Genomic DNA, 21,318 nt, shown 5'->3' on the forward strand with positions numbered 1-21,318 from the left:
ACTCCGGACCCTTAGAAATATACATTTATGCTCTTATTATGTGGAAATAATATATCTTATAAAATAGTAAATATGCAAAAATAAAATTTATTTTATCTTAATTATTTTCAACATTACTTATAAAGTATACAATGTATACTGTATACTATACATGATTGCTATTGAATTACAGTTTTTATCCTAAAAATCAATATTATATACAATTTTTTAAGAAATAAAATTTGTGTTAATACGATAATAAATACATAGCAATTTAATGCGATTAGATAATTCACGACTATAAATAAGACTAAAAATACTATTTTATTATAAAATTTAACTAAAAAATAACATAGTATGCATTTAAAAAACACTTATATATGCAATAAAAAATCACAAATACAAAATTAACATAAGGTTATCAAAATTAACATTAGAAAATTAGTATTTTTCAGTTATATTAGCATAATAGCATACATACCTACACATACTGTATACTGTATACATACATATACATACATACATACATTCTGTCTTTTTAAATTTAACTAAGTACCTATTTTAATGGCTAAGAATATACAATTATGTTTTTGTTTCATATTTCCCCCTATTTTATTATTAATTCTTGTTGGCTAATCTCCACCAAACTTTTTATTTTTCTTACTACGTTTTGTTCTGTATCATTGTCCATTTTGATGCTTAAACAAGGCTGTATCTAAAAAAAAATATATATTAATATCTAATTTTACAGCAAAACAATTTGTTATTTAAATATTTTTATATGTAATTATTATTATGATAATAATAGTTACCAATAATAATGTCATGAATTGTTTGATCCATAAAAGCAAATTTGTTTGAATTTTTCCCCATATAATTATATAATGAGCCACATTGGACAATAAACAATAATCTAAGCATTTAAGCAGTAGTATCTTCAATTGTGAAACAACCTCATTGCTTGAGCTGTTCAATCAAATAAAAAAAATCAACAATTATAATTATATTGTTAGTTCATCAAATGTTAAACTCATATAAAAAATTATTTAAACATTGCATACAATTAAATATCTTGATGCAGCTTATTTTAAAGATTCATCTAAATGTTGAATGTCATTTAAAGTGACAGCAGTATTAGTAAATTGTTCTCGGTTGAAATTGTGAGATACCGTAGCATCATTTTCTGATCTGGTCAACAACAATTTATTGAGCAAATCATTGGTTTTCCAATGTTCTTGTAACTGTAATATCATCAGTTGTTTTATTACCAATCTATATTTTATGAATAAATTTATTATTTATAAAGCAATACTTAAAAATAATTAATAAATATTTTTGTTAATTACCTCATAAATTTTTTGATTCATCGCGGTTATTTTACAGAATTTGATATGATGGGAAATTTGATAGTGAGGCAAATAATGGAGGTGAAAACTGATCATCTATAAAAAAATGACTTAAAAAAAATTTGAATTGATAATTATTAAATATGGAATTAAAATATACCTGCAGATGGTATTGATTTTGAAGTGTGAGCTTTTGGAACATCAAAACTAGGCAACTCTGAATCCCTTAAATAGTGGCTAGTAAATCCTACCTGTGCCACTTCCATGGTTTCCTGAAGGTGAATATTGCATAGATAGATTATTGATATTTTCTCGCTTTTCAATTTGCATGCTCTTGCTCTCATGAATATCTTTATAACAATGACACCATAAATAGTTAAAAATACCAATAACAATAATTAATTAGGTATACATAAATTATTATGTTTAAGATATTTACTCATGTATAAGGATTTTGCACCAGATGGAGAATTTGGCATATTATCAAATAAAGGAAACTCTGAATCCTTAAATCATAAAGCTTCTTACAATGTCTGAATATTAATGAATCCAATTGCCATTACTACTCTAACTAAATATTTGTTTCCACTTCCCAATTCATATCACATGTCCTGGTCCTGTGTACTATAAACATTGGCTATTAATTCAGCAGTTATAACCTATAAAATGGAAAAAAAAACGCAATAACCATAGATAATTTTACAATTAAAAACCAATTTAAAAGAACAATACATGAATATCAAACATATTAAACCCAAAGAAGCATCATTGATTTTAAATACTTGAAAATTACAAAAAAAATATATCTTTAAAGCGCCCTTCCTCCTTTTACATACGGACTGAGGACCGTCAATGGTGGAGTTAACGCTGAGATATGCAAAGGTAGGCATGTTCAAGATAAGTTAGGTAAACATAAAATTGTTATAAGCAAAAGTTAATAGTTTATAAATTTAATTAGTTGTTAATGCCCACTCTTAAAGATATGACTTAGTTACTTACATAATTGTATGTTAAAAAATAGATCCCATTTTACTAAACAATAATTTATAATTAATAATTTATACAACCATTCATAACTACTTACAATGTATTAGTTTGTTTATGTGTATTTCTTATTAGTTTTTATTATCTATTCAAAATAGATAATTTATTAATATATTTATTGCATAAGACACAAGTGAAGTTTTCATTTTTCAATTCTTTAGTCATCAATTTGTAACGTACACTCCCTACACATACATTATGAATTTTTCGCTGACATTTATTACATTTTTCATCCAAGTAAAATTTACTTACCTATTTTCTGCACACATAATGCATCTTTCACTGATGTTTTCAGAGTATAGGTATCAAACATCGATACCGCAATGTATTTCTTAAATTTCTCACATTAACATCCTTTGAAAAGCTCTGCGTAAACATTGGACTATACATACTACAATAAAACAACACAAACACTCCGCAGTTGTTACTTGTTACTATCATTCTGTAAAGGATACTCTATTGTCTTAAGAATAATTTTATGTAGCAAATATTTCGCTTTTGCATTATCACACATTGAAAACAACAGTTTTAGATTCTGAGCGGAGCTATGAATGTATTGATTTTACCACAGAATATATGAAATATAAAATATTAATATTAATCAATATTAATATAATATAATATTATTAAATTAATTAATATTAATATTAATATTAATATAAAATATTTCATATATTCTGTGATTTTACAATGATGTGTGTTTTTTTTTTGTGTGTCTGTCATCAGTTCATCACATTTTGAGGCAGTAAAAGTGCTTCAACTTCAGTACCTCGTTCGATCAGAAAGTGAATCTAGTTGGTATTTTGGGGGAAAACTGAAGTCAAAAATTCTTAATACTTTTCTAAATAATCGAGAAAAACAAACTAAAAATTCAGGTGAAAACGGGAAATTTTATGCACACTCATTTTTCGACAAAATCGATTTTGGTTTTTGATGTAACTTTAAAACAAATGACCATAGATACATGAAATTTTCACCGAATGTTTATATAAGTATACCTATTCTATCCACGGTGGAATTTTCAAAAATTTTCGACTTAAGTTGAACTATTCATAGGCATTTGAAATTTTCGATCATTATTAGTTTTTTAGATTCTGAACGAAGTGATGAATGTATTGATTTTACAATGATGTGTGTTTTTTTTTTTTTTGTGCCTGTGTGCAGCATAACTAGTCGAAATAATGCTTCGATTTCAAACTTTGGGGGTGGTTTCCGATGTAAAATTGAAGATCCTTGGTGCATTATAGAGGTCAAAAGTAAACATTTTCCAACAGTTTTAAAAAAAATCGATATTTTTATATGGTTGTTATTCAAAAACTAATCACTGTAAATACTTGAAATTTTCACCAAATGTTAATGGTAGTGATATCTATATACAGTTTAATTTTCAAACATTTTCGACTTTTTTTGTGTTATTTATAGACCACTGAAATTTTCGATTTTTTTGAGAATTTTTTTTTGAAGTGTCGGTAAAAAAAATGTTGGACGACCAAAAATACTTGAAAATTTAATACAAAGTTCCTCATAAGTTATTATTATAGTGATTAAAAAATTATAAGAATACATAGGCACAATTTTTTTTTATTAGTATTTGAAGTTCAAATATTGACTTAATACGTAAAAATTACGGCAATTTGATTTGAGAATTTAATACAAGGCTCATAATATAGTTTTGCAATAGCAGTTGAAAAATAAAAGAAATCTATAGCTACATTTTTTTTTTACGTGCATTCAAATTTTAATTTTGACAACATACGTAAAAATCACGAAAATTCGTAAATTATTTTATTCTAGAAATTCATGAAAATTTTTCTTTTGAAATCTAAGATTTGAAAATTTTTAATAATCTATAATATATCCTAGTCAGATAAACCGTCTTCGCTCAGAATCGTTTTTCGTATACAATGATATAATATCATTGGATTCAAATCTAATTCGATCCATTACAGTAACCCACTTGTAACCTACTGTATACAGCAGAGCGAAATCCACGACTTACCAGCCTATTTTTAATTGAGGTAAGTATAAGTAACCTGATTCTGGACGCATAGGATCTAAGTAAAACACACAGCCCAAAATGAAGTCCATAATAAATAAAGTCCAATGATTACCTTCAGGATTGATCGGTAAAAATAACACACAGTATTTAGTCCAATCAAATTTAGGTATTTCAACTTTGGTACTACACCAAATTGTATATTGCTTACTTTTAACTTAAATTTCAATTCTTTTTAAAACGCACAATTTCAATATAATTGATATTAATATGTGGGGATGGCCACATTATATTATAACATTTTTAAAAAACTTTTTACGTTCTACATTAATAAACTAAAAAACAATAAGTGCCTATATAAAAATGTAACAGGTACATTTACAAATGTACAGATATCAAACATTTGTTGGTTGGTGAATATTGTATTTGGATAACATTGTCATAGTCAATTTTCAAATAAAGTCAAAGTCAATTAAATGTGTTTTTGGTCGTCTATACCTACTTCTAATGTGGTCATCACCACCAATTAATATAAATTATATTGAAATTGAACGTTTTAAAAATAATTGACATTTTAAGTTTAAAAAAAGCGATTTGTATTTGGTGATTAAAAATACCTGGGACTAAACGTTTCATGGGTAGCTAAATAAATACTCGAATGATATACTAAGGTATATTATTATAAATTATTTATTAGTATGATATTATCCGTGAAATAAGTATACTATTATACATAATTATTCATGTGGGCCAAATGTCCTATTCTAATAATAGACGGGGACGAAATGTCCGTGGACCATAGACATATTAAGAAATAATATATTCTTAATATGTCTATGCCGTGGACTCGTTTTTTTGACGGGGATGAAACGGTGTGTGCGAAATGTCCTTTTACCATGCTATACATCTAAATATCCAACCACTGCCAATATATTATTTTCTAATATGTTTAGAACTTATACAGGCAATCCGATGTACACATTCTTATCAAAGACTGATTAATATTATTGTTTATGTTGATTAATGAACAATGACTATAGACTATAGTGTTAGTAGTCTTTAGTCTTTATAGACGTTAGACTTGAGCTGTTCACGGTAGTGATACTCACGGTACACATAAGTAAGTTAATATCTGAGGTCTCTAAAATTTTAAATGTTTGTTAAACGCCACTTAATAGTTAACTGCATGTTGTCTGTTACTGTTTTTAGTTCACACAATGTATTGTATCATGGTTCTCAAAACTGAAATACATGATGTACCACCTACTAGGAATTAGGAAGTCCAGCCAATGAATTGACAATTTTTCAGATGATGATTTTCTTAAAGGCAATTCTACAGACAAAGTATACATTTTAAGAATTCTAATTCAAGTTATAAAAACATTACTATTAGAGTGAATTCTAAAATTAAAAGCTAAAAATGTTATTGTGGGAACCTAAGATAATTTTATTGATATTTTAATTTAAAAATGAGTTATTTGTATGGTCATATTATTATATTGTCTGATATTATGTGATACAGTTTTATTATGGTATATCTAAATGTGTGCTTTGATTGATATTTGTGTCCAAAGTGCTCAGCCCGTTTAGTCATGATAAATATATAAATAAATAACAATGTAAAATATATGTTACAAATTTTAAATACCCATAACTTCATTTAAAAATAAAATATAAATAAATATTTACCTGTAAAACATTTTTTCTTTCAATTTTGATTCTATGTTAATTCTAATATTAAAGCTAACATTACAAAATTGGATCTGCTGTGCGCAAATTTGGTTGTTATGTTTATCTTAGGTCTGAGAGAAAATATATGGTGCATTGAAATATTTTTAACAAACTTTTAATTTGTAGGTGTTAAAATTTTGTTGAACCAGTATCCAGTTTTAATAGTACAGACAGCTTGAACATATTAATTAAATTGTAAAGAAACACTTAACAAGTATTAAAAATTCAATATTCCGACAATAGAACATTCGGAGTTTGCACTCTCGTTAGCGGTTGTTAACTACTAGCCAATCACAGCAGTCCTATCATCAGAGGCTGCACAGTTTTTCCAAACTTATTTGGAATATAGTAAGTATAGTAATATAATTACTTATGACCAAAATAGCCTATGAAATAGAAAAATAATACAAGTTCACACTGTACCTAATATATTATGCATACAACTACACATATATTAACTATAGTTAAATATGTTAGTATGTCATATTGGCAATATACTGTTTGTCCTCCAAGGTGTTATCAAAATAAATCAATAACACATAATTTGTGGTAGTTGAGTTACACAATATGATCTATATGGTTACACTTAAAATATATTTACAAGAATTACAATTAAATACATTTGTTTCTTTGTTGTAAATAGCAAAGGAGGGGTTCCAAGTTCCAGATAGACCAAGATATCAATGTATAACATGGACACTCAATTAAGTTTTCTTCAGTTCATTTGTATATTTCATCTTTGTCAATTTCAGATGGATGATATACTGAGTGATATTACTGGATAACCATTTGATCATTTTTGAAATTAATTATGATTGTGAGAAATGAAGTATAGACATTAAATTATTTTTAAGATTGTATGAAACAAATTTGTTTATTAACATGTTATAAATTAAAATTAAATTAAGTTGTGCATTTGTTTAATATTGTAATAAATTAGTAACAATTATAAAATATATTGGTTTAAATTTATAAAAAATAAAAAATAATTTATTTTTATTTAGAATTAAGCTCACCAGAAACTTAGGTCTTAAGTATTGAAAGTATTATAAGATATTTCAAATATTCATGATATTTTAAATGTCTAACTACATAAATCCGACTCTTTAGTATAATGTGCAAACATTTCTATTTGCTGTCTAATAATTTGTCTTAAATATAACTAATGAGATTTTATATTTAATTTATAATTAATACAACTAATAACTTATCTACCGATAGGTACTACCTTGAATATTCAAATTAAAAATGTTCTTGAGAACTTTACATGTCAATAGAGATTTGGTTACCAGCTTATTTGTTTTACATTATTAAACATACCATAAATTATTATATTTGTATAAAGGTGTATAAATTATATTTATATGTTTATATAATAGTTTAATGGAATTAATTATGAATGTTATGATGTTAGAAATGTAAATTTTTTTAGTTGTATGCAAGAGACTTATACAGTATTAAAATTCACACAACAAACATCTTAATATGTTATTGTAATACACAGTACTTTAAAAAAATAAAAAAATCACTTGTGTTTAAAAATTATTTATAAATATATTTATAACACAGAAATATATATTATAGGTACTTAGGTACATATTACAGTATCTTTATAGGTATGTATAATGATTTATTTACATTATTTCTTCAAGAAATGTATTTTGTATGGTCCTTTATTTAAGTTTGATAATTTAACCTGTGCATAAGCGTGCACAGACATAGCTTGCAGGTGGTCCATTCCTATTTTACAATTAATCACTATATTCGCTACTATTTTTGCCACCATCCAAAATGTTTTTCTATCCACAATAATAGAAATGCTTGGCATGGTCTATAAATGCAGATGTACCTAGCAAGCCTATAGATACCTTTTATTATAATATGTTCATGCCTATTGCCTATGATAATTGATAACTATTAAGAAAACAAATTTTAGATATAATTTTTGATTGATTTATTACAAAAGATATACTAAGAGTAACATACTTGAATAAAAAAATAGTTTTCAAGATTCAGCAGGTGGTGTATTTGCATACCCTGCACCACCCATGCGCACGCATATAGAGCATAAGAGATTAATAATGAATAATAAATTAACAATCTTATATTATGCTTACCTGTTTAAAGCCATTTAATATATAAATCCAATACAAAATACATAAATATAAAGTTTAATTCTATTACTTTTTTTCTTGCTATGTTAATAAACATAATCTAAATACCATTGTAATGTATGATTAAGAAGTTATAAATAAAACTATTTGATGCCATTATATTAAACTCTTATGAAACTACTATGTGGACATTAATAAATCATTGTCGATTTATAATTAACCAATTTATGAATAATATAATATTAAACAAAATAAAAATTTAAATAATATTCTATTTGGCGGCCAGCAATACTATAATTTGTTATTTATTCCAAGCCGAACAGATATGACACATTTCTTCCATGATACTGATATAAACCGTTTTTTTTTCTAGTGATATAAACCGTTTTTATTTACTGTCTGGTTCATAGATAATATCTTTATTATCCATGTTTAGCTGCAGTCAGTGATGCCCGCATTGCCACTCGCTCGCTGCGCTGCGATTGGACAAACAAAAAAAAACGATAATATCCCTAGACTCGTTATCACGGCTCGCTATGCAACAACAACTACATAATAGCTGCTGACTATCTAGGAATTCGCTGGGTCCTGGGCTATTAATATGGCTACTCTATAATGGCTAAACCGATTTAAAATCATCCCACATTTTCCCACACCGGGAAATTAATTCATTGTCTATGAATGAATCAATGAACCATGTAAATGATATATCGTCTAAAAACATCCCTGTGCGTTTTTTCACACTGGTTTAGTATATGGTATTTGTAGTATACCACAATATAACCAGTATAACCACTCTTATCATTTTCAGATAATTACAACCGTCCATATTCTGGCTTCATATTCTGACTTTCTGAGATCATAGGTATCATGACAAAATAGATGATAGGTATTAATAGTATTATGAATTATGATCATCTATTCATCTAAGCTGCAGCTGCCCACAGCAGCTGGGCCACAGGGCACAGATATTAACTGGTTAATGTCTATACTCTATATAACTGCCAATCACCGTCCCCTTTTGCCTTGATAAACCTTCATTCCTGGTTTATCATTTAATATTTTATTATACAACACCGATTTAAGATATTAAGATATAGTAAATTAACAGGTATCTTGATAGTCACACACGAATGAACTGATTATTACCATGGGGCATGGAGTAAAATATTTCGTCCAAACTCCAAATGTATATTTTATCCACAACGTGAAGTCTGTTAAAATAATAAGATATGATGTTACGTAACAACAATGGGGTCTTACAACCAACGCTGGTCGCTGATAAATTGATAATCAGTCGTGAGCCGTGACGACGTCGTTACATCGTGTCGATCGGCGTTTTTGAATTTTTTTTTATTTTACGAACCCTAACCTAAACGAACGCCAAACAGAATACAGATTACAGATCGTTTCCAAAGTGATAACACTTAGGTACTGACTACTGACTACAGTTGTAGCTACCGAATCTTAATAATATATTATTGTCTTTTGTAGACTCGAAATTGCTAATTACCAGTTTTTACTGGTTTCGAATCTTCGATCGTTTCATTTTTAATTCACTTACTTTTCGTTTAGAATCGTTAATATGAAGAAATAGACTGAAGAGTACAATTTACTGTCATCAATTCATTCAACCTGAGGTATGGTATTATGGTTCAACAATACATAAGATTATTATAGGTAATATATAAATTACCTAACACGTTCAGAAGCGGGTTATGATAAATTGTGCTTTCCATACATTTTAGAGTTTCTTCATACATAAGTATTGAAAACTACTCTTTTAAGCTGATTGATTTCATTATTTAATGGTGCTCCTTAACATTTACTTATTAGAAATTTAACGTACAAATTATTATTTCATTGACACCTATATTGTATTTGTTTGTAATTTTTTGAAAGTTGTATAATTTTTAATATTTTCATACACGTTACCTGTTTAGATAATGTTTTAAGAAGTATTTTACTAAGCTCTTGTCCAGTAAAATATATTACTAAAGTAAACGATCAATAAATCTATATTGTTGTATCAATGTTTTCAGTCAGAAAATGTAAGTTTTTTTAAAGTTTAAAATATGATTTGTTTTCTACAGTTTGTTTATTATATAATTCCGGATTTAGACTTATTATGAATATATAATATTAGGTATATATGTAGTATGTAGGTATTTATAATTATTGAATTACTGTACTCTTGGCACTTAAATAAAAAACATTTAAATTTATACAATTATCTGTAACAGCTGTCAACTAGGTAGGTAATTTAAAATGTTGTTAAGTTATTACATAAAAATATTACTTACCTATATAGCTTTTTTCAAATACTATTAACTCAATTAATAATTACTATTAACAATACTTATACAAAAAAGCCAAGACAATGATGATCTAAATCTTTTATAATTAATATATTTAAAAAAAATTTAACAAGTTAATAATAAATTACTTTTGGAAGACAAGTTTATTTCAATGGAAGACATTATTAAGATAATATTCAGTACTTAAAATGTTATAAATTATGCCTAATATAATATATTGATAATTATTACTGATTAGTATTCTAAGTTTCCGAAACAAATATATTTTATTTCTGTGTATTCATCCATACCATGGCGAGAACCTTCTCTTCCAAGACCAGATTCTTTGACACCTCCAAATGCTGCTTCTGTGGCCGATATGATACCTTCATTGACACCAACCATTCCAACTTCTAGGGCCTTTGCTACTCTCCAAACTTGAGACAAATCATTTGAGTAAAAATAACCAGCTAATCCTCTGTTTGTACTATTTGCGATTTCTAATCCTTCTTGTTCTGTATCAAACTCAATACATACTGCAACAGGTCCAAAAATCTCTTCAACGTAACACGCCATGTCTTTAGTGACATTTGTGATTAATGTTGGTTCATAAAATCGTTCACCAATACTTAATGCCCGTTTACCACCAGTTATGATTTTTGCTCCTTTATTCTTAGCGTCGTTTACTATTCTATCAACTTTATCTGCTTGAGCAAAATTTATCAATGGTCCCAAGTTCACGCCACAAGTCTTACCATCACCCATAACTAATTTATCCATTTCTACTTTCAATTTATCAACAAATTCTTTGAATACATTTTTTTGAATAATAAATCTATTAGCACTTACACATGTCTGCCCACAATTTCTAAACTTTGAAGCCATTGCTCCAGCCACGGCTTTGTCAACGTCTGCTTCATTGAATACTATAAATGGCGCATTTCCTCCCAATTCTAATCCAACACGTTTCACTGTGCTGCTGCATTGTTTGTACAGTAATTTTCCAACCTCAGTAGATCCAGTAAATGAAATACCATAAATATCTGGACTTTCACATAACAGCTTACCAATTTCTGGAGTATTTTCTCTTGATGTAGTTACAATGTTAATTACACCTTTGGGAATGCCGGCGTCTTCTGCAAATTTTGCTAAAATTAATGCTGTGATTGGAGTATTTTCTGCCGGTTTAATGACACATGTACATCCTGCTGCCAATGCAGCTCCAGCTTTTCTAGTAATCATGGCAATTGGAAAGTTCCATGGTGTAATAAGACCAACTGGTCCTAGTGGTTGACGAATCATTAAAATTTCTTTGGTTTTATTTGGACTAGGAACATGTTCACCATAAGTTCGTCGTGCTTCTTCTGAAAACCATTCAACAAATGAATTTCCGTAAGCGACTTCACCCAATGATTCTGCTAATGGTTTCCCAGCCTCTGATGTTACAATGTCTGCTAAATAATCTTTATTTTCAACCAAAATATTGTACCAGTTTCTTAATAGATCACTTCTTTCTTTAGCTGTAGTCTTTTTCCATGTGTTGAATGCATCATTTGCTGCATTTATAGCTATTTGTACATCAGAAGCATCCAAATCTGGTACAGTAGCGATAGTTTTTCCTGTAGCCGGATTGACAACATCAAAAGTCTTTCCAGATTTTGCATCACACCATTCACCGTTCACATAAGCTTTGGTAGGCCACATTGTTGAGTAACGTTGTGCACACATTATTATTGATCTGGTAATGCCTTGCGAGGATCTAAGTAACATGTTGAAATGGAAATGTATTTAGATAATTTCAAACAATTTAAAACAAATATTTAATAGGCAAATTAAATTAAATTTGGTATAAAAAATTAATTTTCTTTAATTACTTTGATCTATATTTGAACTTTAGAAACTGGTTGTTAAACTATCAATAATTTCTCGAGTGTTCGTAATCGTAATTCGACTAATTCATAATCCTCATTTCTCAGTCTAGTTGGTCCTGTCTGAATCGACGTTTTGAAGTAGTTTTAACTTTTAAGTTATATCAATAATCGTAATGCTACGGCGGGAAAGTGGATGGTGGTCACCCTTCACCTCACCTTCTACCGATGATGGTGTTACCAACATAATACACACACCATAATTATTAAACTATTCGAACGCCATTAATTTTTATCTGTATTGCACAATATTACAGTACAAAAATTATAATAATAATTTATTATTATTATCTATTATATATTTTAATATTGCCATGTTAGATCCAAAAATGATGATTGGCATATTATTTTCAACTTGGTTTGATCTTTCATTCAGAATTCGGATTAGAGGAATGCTCAATGCATGTTTATATTTAATATTTTATTATTCTAAAATAAAAATGTTTGATTCGATTTTGTTTGCTAGCGAATAGCATAACAAACAAATACGTTTTACCGACCCTCGTGACATTCAATCTGACCCTTTTTGTTCTTTATTATTATTAATTTCACACACTTCCTTTTTAAATTCAACCGATTTATAACCTAAGTGCGTAAATTAATATATAGACACCTAAATATTTTTTTTGCATTTGATAGTTTTATAATCTTATTGGTAGTTAAATGTGCTATAATACTTGCCCCTGTCTTATAACTGTGTTGTATATACTCATATGAATACATAATATTTATGGTAGTTGTGTTTCATAATATAACTTATAACGATTATTATTGGATCAACTAACAAACTCGCTAAAGTTTTTTTTTTATCTATGATCTTTAGTTTTAATAATACAATTTTACACTATTAAGGTCCCTCTAATATTGTTCTATCATAAATAATTTTAACATTTATTAAATATTATAAATCTGCCATAATATCATATGAAGCTATATTATGTTTTGTGGAAAGTAGTATTCAATTGTTATTTGTCTTACTAATAAATATTGATTGATTTGCCTATGCTAATTTTAAATAGTAAAATGAAGTAGCATATTGATTGTAGTAAGCATATTATATTTTTATTAAATGGAAGTGGCTATGTTACTAATAATTTTAAAAAAAAAAATGAGTGTATATATTTATTTGAACAGAAAAATTATAATCATGCTAATTTGCGATCTATATATGCCTCCATGCTGGAATTGTCTTCATTGTTTTAGTTTTCTCAGTAGTCAGTAGTTCTTTAATTTATATGTTTTTTTATCTTGTGATTCCAGAACATGCTTCCCGCCTATAATTATTGGTGATATTGAATTGGATCTATTTTTTGTTTCAATAAAATAAAGCTAAAATTTTAACGAAATCAAAGTTGTCTGTCAAATTATAGGAAATGTTTTAAATATAATTTACCTAGCTGATTTTGCAGTTAGTTTTAAACTAAAAAATATATATTTCCTTCTCTGTTGAAGTTCCATTAATGGGAGAATGAATACTCATGTAATTGTTAATGATTTTATTGTATTTTGATGACTTATTTTTATTATCACCATAACACTTAAATATTATTAAAACATAAAAATTAACAATTTAATTTGATAACAATTAACACATATTATCTTGGTCTGAATATTTGAACTATATGAATATCTATAACAATTTGTCCTGTAACATCATTTTAAAACCCAAAAGCTTATTGCTAATTATAAAACATTCTGTTTATCTTTAATTATTTTGGGTTAAATAATAATAATCGTATTCAATCAGAAAAAGAGAAATATTCCATTTATGTATTTGATTGAAAGAGGGACTACTTCCCCTTCTATTTTATGTATATGCTCATAATGATGAATTCAGTTTAGCATCAATGGTCTTTTAATGTTTAACTAAAAATTAATCCATTATAATGTATAAACTACAATCAAGCAATTCCCCATTTTTTTTAAATATTTATAAAAAGTAAAAACATTCAAAATTTTAACTATCTAATTTTTAATCTTTTGTATTTTTTTTTATATGAATTTTACTGTTTTTAAAACTATAGATAGTAAATATTTAAGGATTTCTCAACAAGTTTGTATTTTAATTTAAACTACCTATTTAAGATATAAAAAGAATTATAGAAAAGATTAGCCACTTAAAACTGTTTAATGAAATATTTTATATTTGTTGGACAATAGTGTGTCATATGTTAAAAGATTATTAGCTTAGGATTGTAATACATTACTCTTGTTAAAAAAAGGTAAATTATATGAATATGACTATTTGTGATGTATTTTCATATAGTGATACCTATATACAGAGTGTCCATTTAGTATCAATCAAACTTTTTATTTTATGTGATTTTAAAATAGTTGTTGTATAAAACTTATCCCAGCCTCAATGTTTTAAAACAAGGACCAGCACTATATAATCAGAAATAATGAATTACTAATTATTAGTAATTAGTAATTAGTAATTACTATATAATTAACCAATTACAAACTGGGTAAAAACAGGAGGTTGTGGATGGGTATTAGAATACACTATAGGGTACACGGAGCCCGGGTACGTGGACAAAAGATATAATATTAAAGCCTGTGTATATCCGTGTATTTAACACACATGTAATACTGTAATTTAAAATTCAGATATACTTAAAATATAAATATTTATAATATTATAATGTTAAAGACTTTATGAATAGATATTAGTTATGCTTAAGAGGATGTCAGTGAAAAAACAAAATTTAAAATATTTAGATGTTCACAATATTAGATTGTACAAAAATACAAGTTGATAAATAAACGCTCTATTATTTATTATCTAATTTTCATTATTTAAATGAATGAGTATTCAAGCTCAAGGATATTTCTATTACATGGGATTTAACACCGTCATAGGTAAAAACTGTGACAAGGTTCAAAATAAGAAACAAAAAATGATTTCCTTTTTCAGATCTTTGTATTCTGTCAGGTCATAACAACCTATTATATTATTTAGAGAGTTAATATCAAACAAAATAATAATGCCTAGAGCTAGGATTTTAATGACCTTAAAAATACACAAAGATGCAAAAATGACCTAAAAACTAAAAAATGACCAAAAAATGTACTTAGATGAGTGAAAAAAATTTATTTTTAAAATATTAATAATTATGATTGATGAATAAAATAGGTATACATTTTACTTGTGAATTTAACTGCTTCCTGGTATAATTTTTGGATTCTGAAAATTCAATAATCGTATTCACTACTAAAGCTATTATTGTTATAGGGTTCATTCGATATGTAATCTTATCTTACTTACTCTTATATTACTTTTTCAATATAATATATCAATGGACTGGAGCAGATAATTGCCTATAGGTACTAAGGATTACCTTTACAACACATATTAAAAAAGCTTAAGATAAACTAAAATTAGTTAAAATACACAAAATGAACGTTATATTTGTAATATTACGTAAAAATGCAATAAAATGCGTTTAACACAAAAAATGCAAAATTAAAATTAAGTATTCTAAACTGTTATATCATGAAACAAATTTAGTTTATGGTTAGAATTGTATAGCACTAAAAGAAAAAAGATGCAAAAGTCACCAAAATCCTAGCTCTAAATTAATGCCTATTATAAACTTTAACAAACATTATTGAATTTGATAATATAAATATTCAATTTTTTTTAAATATAACTATTTAGCCATTTAGGTACCTGCAATTACCTAATTAAATTAAAATACAAACATAATATGTGAACTTATAATGTTTTTTAAAGTACAAAGAAAAAGGGTCATATTATCATTGGATTAGATAAAAAAAATTTAATTTATTAAAACTAAAAAATTTCAATTTTTACCGGACATAATATCATATATGAAGTTATAATATTTATCAATTTTAAATAAACACTTAATCTACTTTATATTTAAATGTTCATTTTGTTTTTTATTTTTTTCTAGATATTATGGATCTGCTCAAGAAGTATTTTAGTAACGATTCTTTATTTCCTTTCGGTAAATATATTTATTGTAAAAATTATTATAATATAATATTACCTACCTATGTATAACATATTTGAATATTTGATATGTTATTAGTTACAGATTATATCACAAATTATTTTAACTATATAAATGAAAAACCAGTACCTTCAATCCTAGCACCTATAACAATAACTCTATTCTGTTACTATGTCTACATTTATGTGAGAAAATTTTATCCAATATACGTAAACTGTTGGTTTTGCAATGCCAATTTTAAAGTTGCTTTTGAGGATCGATTTGAATATTCATGCATTGAATGTGGACAGTTTAATGGTTTTAAAGAGGCAAGTATTATATTGTATGAATATTTATGCATATATTTATAATATACATTATGTTATATTTTAATTTTGTTTGATCAGTTTTTTGAACTTATAGAAATACATTTATTTTTTTTAGGATGGAAGCTATAGTAAATTAATTCCTGAGCAACACGATCAAAGATACAACAAGGCAGTTTTTTCTGTTATCCGAGAAGATGTTCAAGAAAATAAAAATGGTTTATGTCATAAATGCAATATTTTTCAAGAAATGAAGGTGAAACAATTAGCTTGTTTCATCCCAACAAAAGAAAAAAATTTTGACAGAGAAATTGAAAAATTCAAGTAATATTAAAAAGATTTTTTGAATATTTAAGTTTTGTTTGATCCAACTGTGTAATAATTATAGAGAAAACTTGGAAGCAACATTAAAATTATGTTCCAAATGCAATCAATACACTCAAAAAGTACTATTACTACAAGAACAACGTTACAACTTGAGATCAACTAGAATAAATAATAATCAAAAAGTGATTTATTTTTAAATTTAATTTTTATTCAATATTAATTAATAATTTTATTTTTTACTACAGGGTATGCAAGATGTTGGTGTTTGGCCCAATTTTTGTTCAATATCTTTATCATTTATTGTATTTATATTCTCTTCTGGTGTTGAGAACTATTTGGATAATTGGGTAGCTCAACATTTAGACCCATTGATTTTCCAGAATAGTGCTGTAACACTAACGCGCTCAATTGGAATTATTAGCCTAGGTGGTACATTATGCCAAGTTTATCACTGTTTGAGTACATTGGACAAATTGAGTGCCATAACCATGTTACTATGGTCATTATTATGTGTTATCAATAATTTTGAACATTTTGAACATTTAAAACTTAAAGTAACTTAAAAAAAAAATACATTTTAAAATATTCATACTATCTTAATATTATTTAATATTTTCCAGCTTCTCATTTCGGCAATTATTGTACTTCTATCATCTGTATCTGTACTCAGAAATTTGACAAAAAAACAAAAAATTGAACAAAAGAGTATTAAACTGGAGGATGAAGTATACAGAATTAATAATACAAATTTTAATGATACAAGGTAATATTAATTAGGGTTTTGTATTTTTTATGTTATATACCAGGGGTGGCGAACCTTTTTTGTGTCTAGTGTCAAATTTTTGCTATCAAGGGTTCGATAATTTTTCAGTGCCCAAAATTCGTAAACACCAAATAGAAAATATTAAATATAGTAACACTATCAATTTTACATATAAGAATATTATAACTTTAAAAATGTTTATAATTTATATCTTTGAATTTTTTACAAAATTTAAAGATTATTTTCTATTTAATTTTTCACGTGCCATTGAAATTTTACAAACATGTCTCTTTCAGCACGAGTGCCGTGGGTTCGTCACTTCTGTTGTAACAAATTATTTTTGGGAACAGTGGAATTTTCCTTTTTTTATCATTGTTATAATTTATATTTATAACTATACTTATACACAATTATAAATACTTTAAATCCCAAATAGAATTTAATGTCTATTAAATCTTACCACATTAAATTGTATTATCTAAGATTTTGCACTCACACAACGGTATGAAAATAGTTGAGAATCGTATCGGAAAATACTTTGAACTTAACAAAGAATAAAAATTTTGTTCAAAGTAATTAATATTATTGAACTGGTATTTTAAGTACAACAAAATTTATATTTCTTAAAAGATGATTTATATTTAACCATTTTTTTTAAAGGAATCATGAACTTTGTTTAACAGAGGTTTGACTATAATTGTATGTATTTTTATGATAATATTTAATATAAGTTTTGAAGAAAATAAAATGTTTTACACGTACCTAATAGAAAGTTAAAAGACAGAGTGAAACAAACCTTGGTAGTGCTTATGAATTTATTTAAGTTCCCTATTTAGTATAATAAAATTTAATAATCGTTTTAGTAAGAATTGTATGTCACCAAAAACACAATTACGGGAAACTCATTTTCTACCTGGGCCAAGTAATCAGTTCATCGTGCGCCTCCCAAAATTCAAAGTCGCTCGAGTACTTAATGAAAAAATCTTTCTTGAAGCCATTCCCAAGTCCATTCAGTATACAACAAGAGACGAATATGATTACGACATAGACGCACGATATATGACCTCTCGACACAATGGTATGTTGTTTACTGCCTGTTAGAAGTCAAATGTCTGTATCTTTCTTTAATTATGGGCCTTAAGTTATTGATATATTCATTATTAAACCAATGTCAATAATATCTTAGATCAAATATCTAAGTTATAATATGATAACTTTTCAATGGCTAGACTACCTAGTTAGATTATTTATATATAAGCTATAATAATAACAACTTTTGAGCATAAGAATAAATATATTTCCTTGAAAATAATTAGTTGAAATGAAATGGGTTTAAATTAGTATTGCATTGATGACTAGTTTTAGTGATAAATAGAATTGCATACAAGGAATGTTTCACTATTCTTATTTTTATATTATGAATATTATGTATAGTAACAACAAATTAACATGAAAACATCTTTTGACTTTATTATCTATAAGAACGTGTTCGTTTTATAATCATGTAAATTATTATGGCGTCATACATTTTATTCAGATATCTAATGAAGTGATATTTTAATATATTAGGACTTAATCTTTAATGTAAATAATTTAAAGATTTCTTTACAGTTTCATGAATACAGCATGTAATAGGTCTATTTGACTAATGGTGGTGTTATACATCATGTGGTCATGTTAAATAATGATAAAATATATGTATTGATTATTGATTACCCACCTTTTAATGACAACAAAACACTGATTAACAAAAAAAAATTTGAATTTTATCAAACTTTGAAAATTGTTTAAAAATGAGTGACGTAACCAAATTTAAAGTTTTAAACGGCAAAACTGTTTTTAAATACTTATTTTTTTAAATAGCTATTATGAAAAAAAATTTGAATTATTTAATTTTAGTTCTAAAAAAATTAAATATAAAATTAAAACGCAGAGCTCTTGGAATCATCACAAAAAAAAAAAACTTAAAAATATTGAATGGAAAAAAGTTAGCATTACTCAAATAAATATGTCACACCTTGTATACTGCACAATATACCATGTATCCACAATAACAGACTAATAGAGTATACTGTATAATTAAATTACCCTTATTAATTATCTATTAAACCCTTTATATATTTTTGAATACTGTTTAAGGGTCATGAAACTAGACTTATTGCATCAATCTCCCTCAGACAAAATTCTAAAATATGTTCATAGAACTGTGTAATGTAGGTAAATGAATTAAAGAGTGTACCCAGTTTTTGTAGACACAGTAACAAAATTATACACAATATAAATGATTATATCTATATGAGTAAGAACATTGGTACATGTATAACCGTTAATTTTATTAATTTACTGCCTTATTGGCTGTTATTGACTAAATAACTATTATATTATTATAAAATTATATCTATTATTCAATAAATAGTTTTACTCGAGACAAAATGGTCACATCAATCACGTGTAAAATAACCCAAATGGGTCATTTTAGTCCATTTGTCTATCTTAAAACCTATTTATATATAATGTACCAAATAGACTTTGAAATTTTAAAAATCTTATTATTAATTTAAAACAATAGTTAGCCTAACAATTGATTAATTTTTAATTTGCTTATTTAGTGCAAATGGATCATATAAAAACAGTGATGAATCAGAAATGATGGACATTGATCACGTTGAGGAGTTACCTAAAGGTCGAAAGAAGACATTGAATAAGACTGTTGATAATCTGTTCCAAGGGATGAAACTTAATGAAAACGGTGGTTTTAGAAATAATATACTTCGACCACCAAAGTTTTCAATGCCTGTTAAACGAGACAAGTTTCCAGGGTATGCGGAGTGTTCTCCTGGATATTATTCTTCATATTCGGTGAAAGACGATTATGATTTTGATACACAGAGCATTTACTCTCAACACAGTTATAGACCACAGTATCCACCAATGTGTCTCCAGCCTGTTTCACCATATCCATATTATGCTCCACCACACCACCAAAATAGTCCTTTGAACTTATCGCACTCGTCAAACACTTCAAACATACAGCATACTTCAGAATGGCCAAAGATGTTGATGTACTCAATTCCTGGAGTTATATTACTTGCTCTGCAATGTTACCTGTTGCACGACATTAAAGACTATATGAAACACAAGTGAGATTAGATTTAAGCATATTTTAATATTATAATGAACTGGACATTATTTTGTAAATATTAACTGTAACACTGCTATTGTTGTATCTTAAATATGTTAGTGTTCTTGTTGTATAAAGACTGTTAACATTTATTATTATATCGTTAACATTATTGTAAGAAAATTGGTTGTTAATTTTTTTTTTTCTATCGCATAAACTTGTCTGTATAAACTTTAATTTAATTTTTAATAAATTCTTCCAGTCATTATTTTTATAAAAATATTTTTTAATTTTAATTTTAAAGACACGAATGATACTTGCGTATTGATTATAATATTATATTGATTCTTTAATTAGGTATTTGTTAGTTGTTATTAGTTATATTTA

The 21,318-nt window shown here is 26.6% G+C and overlaps 2 protein-coding genes and 2 long non-coding RNA genes across 10 annotated transcripts; 2 read left to right on the top strand and 2 right to left on the bottom strand.

Annotated features, from left to right (window-relative positions):
• Positions 1–305: 305 nt before the first annotated feature.
• On the bottom strand, positions 306–1,915 carry LOC149059000 (uncharacterized). Of its 4 annotated transcripts, none has more exons than XR_016190342.1 (6): positions 1,765–1,915; positions 1,486–1,675; positions 1,326–1,421; positions 1,041–1,251; positions 792–945; positions 306–694 (listed from the first exon to the last, which is right to left on the bottom strand). It is a non-coding gene; the product is annotated as an uncharacterized LOC149059000 (long non-coding RNA). The 4 variants fall into 4 exon arrangements; XR_016190339.1 differs by having other exon boundaries at positions 1,041–1,220; positions 1,765–1,913; XR_016190340.1 differs by lacking the exon at positions 1,765–1,915 and having other exon boundaries at positions 1,041–1,220; positions 1,486–1,696.
• Positions 1,916–5,197: 3,282 nt separating this feature from the next.
• Positions 5,198–7,571, top strand: LOC149059001 (uncharacterized). The gene is made up of 4 exons (XR_016190521.1): positions 5,198–5,485; positions 5,575–5,709; positions 6,223–6,444; positions 6,740–7,571. It is a non-coding gene; the product is annotated as an uncharacterized LOC149059001 (long non-coding RNA).
• A 1,928-nt stretch (positions 7,572–9,499) lies between these two features.
• Positions 9,500–21,199, top strand: LOC107173418 (uncharacterized). Of its 3 annotated transcripts, XM_089218882.1 has the most exons (9): positions 10,243–10,261; positions 16,356–16,409; positions 16,494–16,723; positions 16,839–17,044; positions 17,109–17,229; positions 17,293–17,601; positions 17,668–17,810; positions 18,674–18,888; positions 20,420–20,664. In XM_089218882.1, the coding sequence occupies exons 1-9, from the start codon at positions 10,243–10,245 to the stop codon at positions 20,458–20,460; spliced, it is 1,338 nt and encodes a 445-aa protein (XP_089075008.1). In that variant the 3' UTR covers positions 20,461–20,664. The 3 variants fall into 3 exon arrangements, with proteins under 3 accessions (XP_089075007.1, XP_089075008.1, XP_089075006.1); XM_089218881.1 differs by lacking the exons at positions 10,243–10,261; positions 18,674–18,888 and adding an exon at positions 9,500–9,850 and having other exon boundaries at positions 20,420–21,199; XM_089218880.1 differs by lacking the exon at positions 18,674–18,888 and having other exon boundaries at positions 20,420–21,199.
• On the bottom strand, positions 10,592–12,537 carry Ssadh (succinic semialdehyde dehydrogenase). 2 transcript variants are annotated; one of them, XM_015523954.2, is made up of 2 exons: positions 12,382–12,537; positions 10,592–12,266 (listed from the first exon to the last, which is right to left on the bottom strand). In XM_015523954.2, the coding sequence occupies exon 2, from the start codon at positions 12,233–12,235 to the stop codon at positions 10,763–10,765; it is 1,473 nt and encodes a 490-aa protein (XP_015379440.1). In that variant the 5' UTR covers positions 12,236–12,266; positions 12,382–12,537; the 3' UTR covers positions 10,592–10,762. The 2 variants fall into 2 exon arrangements, with proteins under 2 accessions (XP_015379440.1, XP_015379439.1); XM_015523953.2 differs by having other exon boundaries at positions 10,592–12,530.
• Positions 21,200–21,318: the final 119 nt, after the last annotated feature.

Source organism: Diuraphis noxia, unplaced genomic scaffold, assembly GCF_037042655.1.
Source record: "Diuraphis noxia isolate RWA-SAM2 unplaced genomic scaffold, SU_Dnox_SAM2 contig0002, whole genome shotgun sequence".
Classification (NCBI taxonomy): Eukaryota; Metazoa; Arthropoda; class Insecta; order Hemiptera; family Aphididae; genus Diuraphis; species Diuraphis noxia.

Bases quoted from the DNA above. Each gene is read 5' to 3' on its own strand.
- Ssadh (XM_015523953.2), bottom strand. From the start codon at position 12,277: ATGTTACTTAGATCCTCGCAAGGCATTACCAGATCAATAATAATGTGT.
- LOC107173418 (XM_089218880.1), top strand. The intron at 16,724-16,838 runs GCAAGTATTATA...TATTTTTTTTAG, and splicing joins AGTTTAATGGTTTTAAAGAG to GATGGAAGCTATAGTAAATT. The intron at 17,602-17,667 runs GTAACTTAAAAA...AATATTTTCCAG, and splicing joins TTGAACATTTAAAACTTAAA to CTTCTCATTTCGGCAATTAT.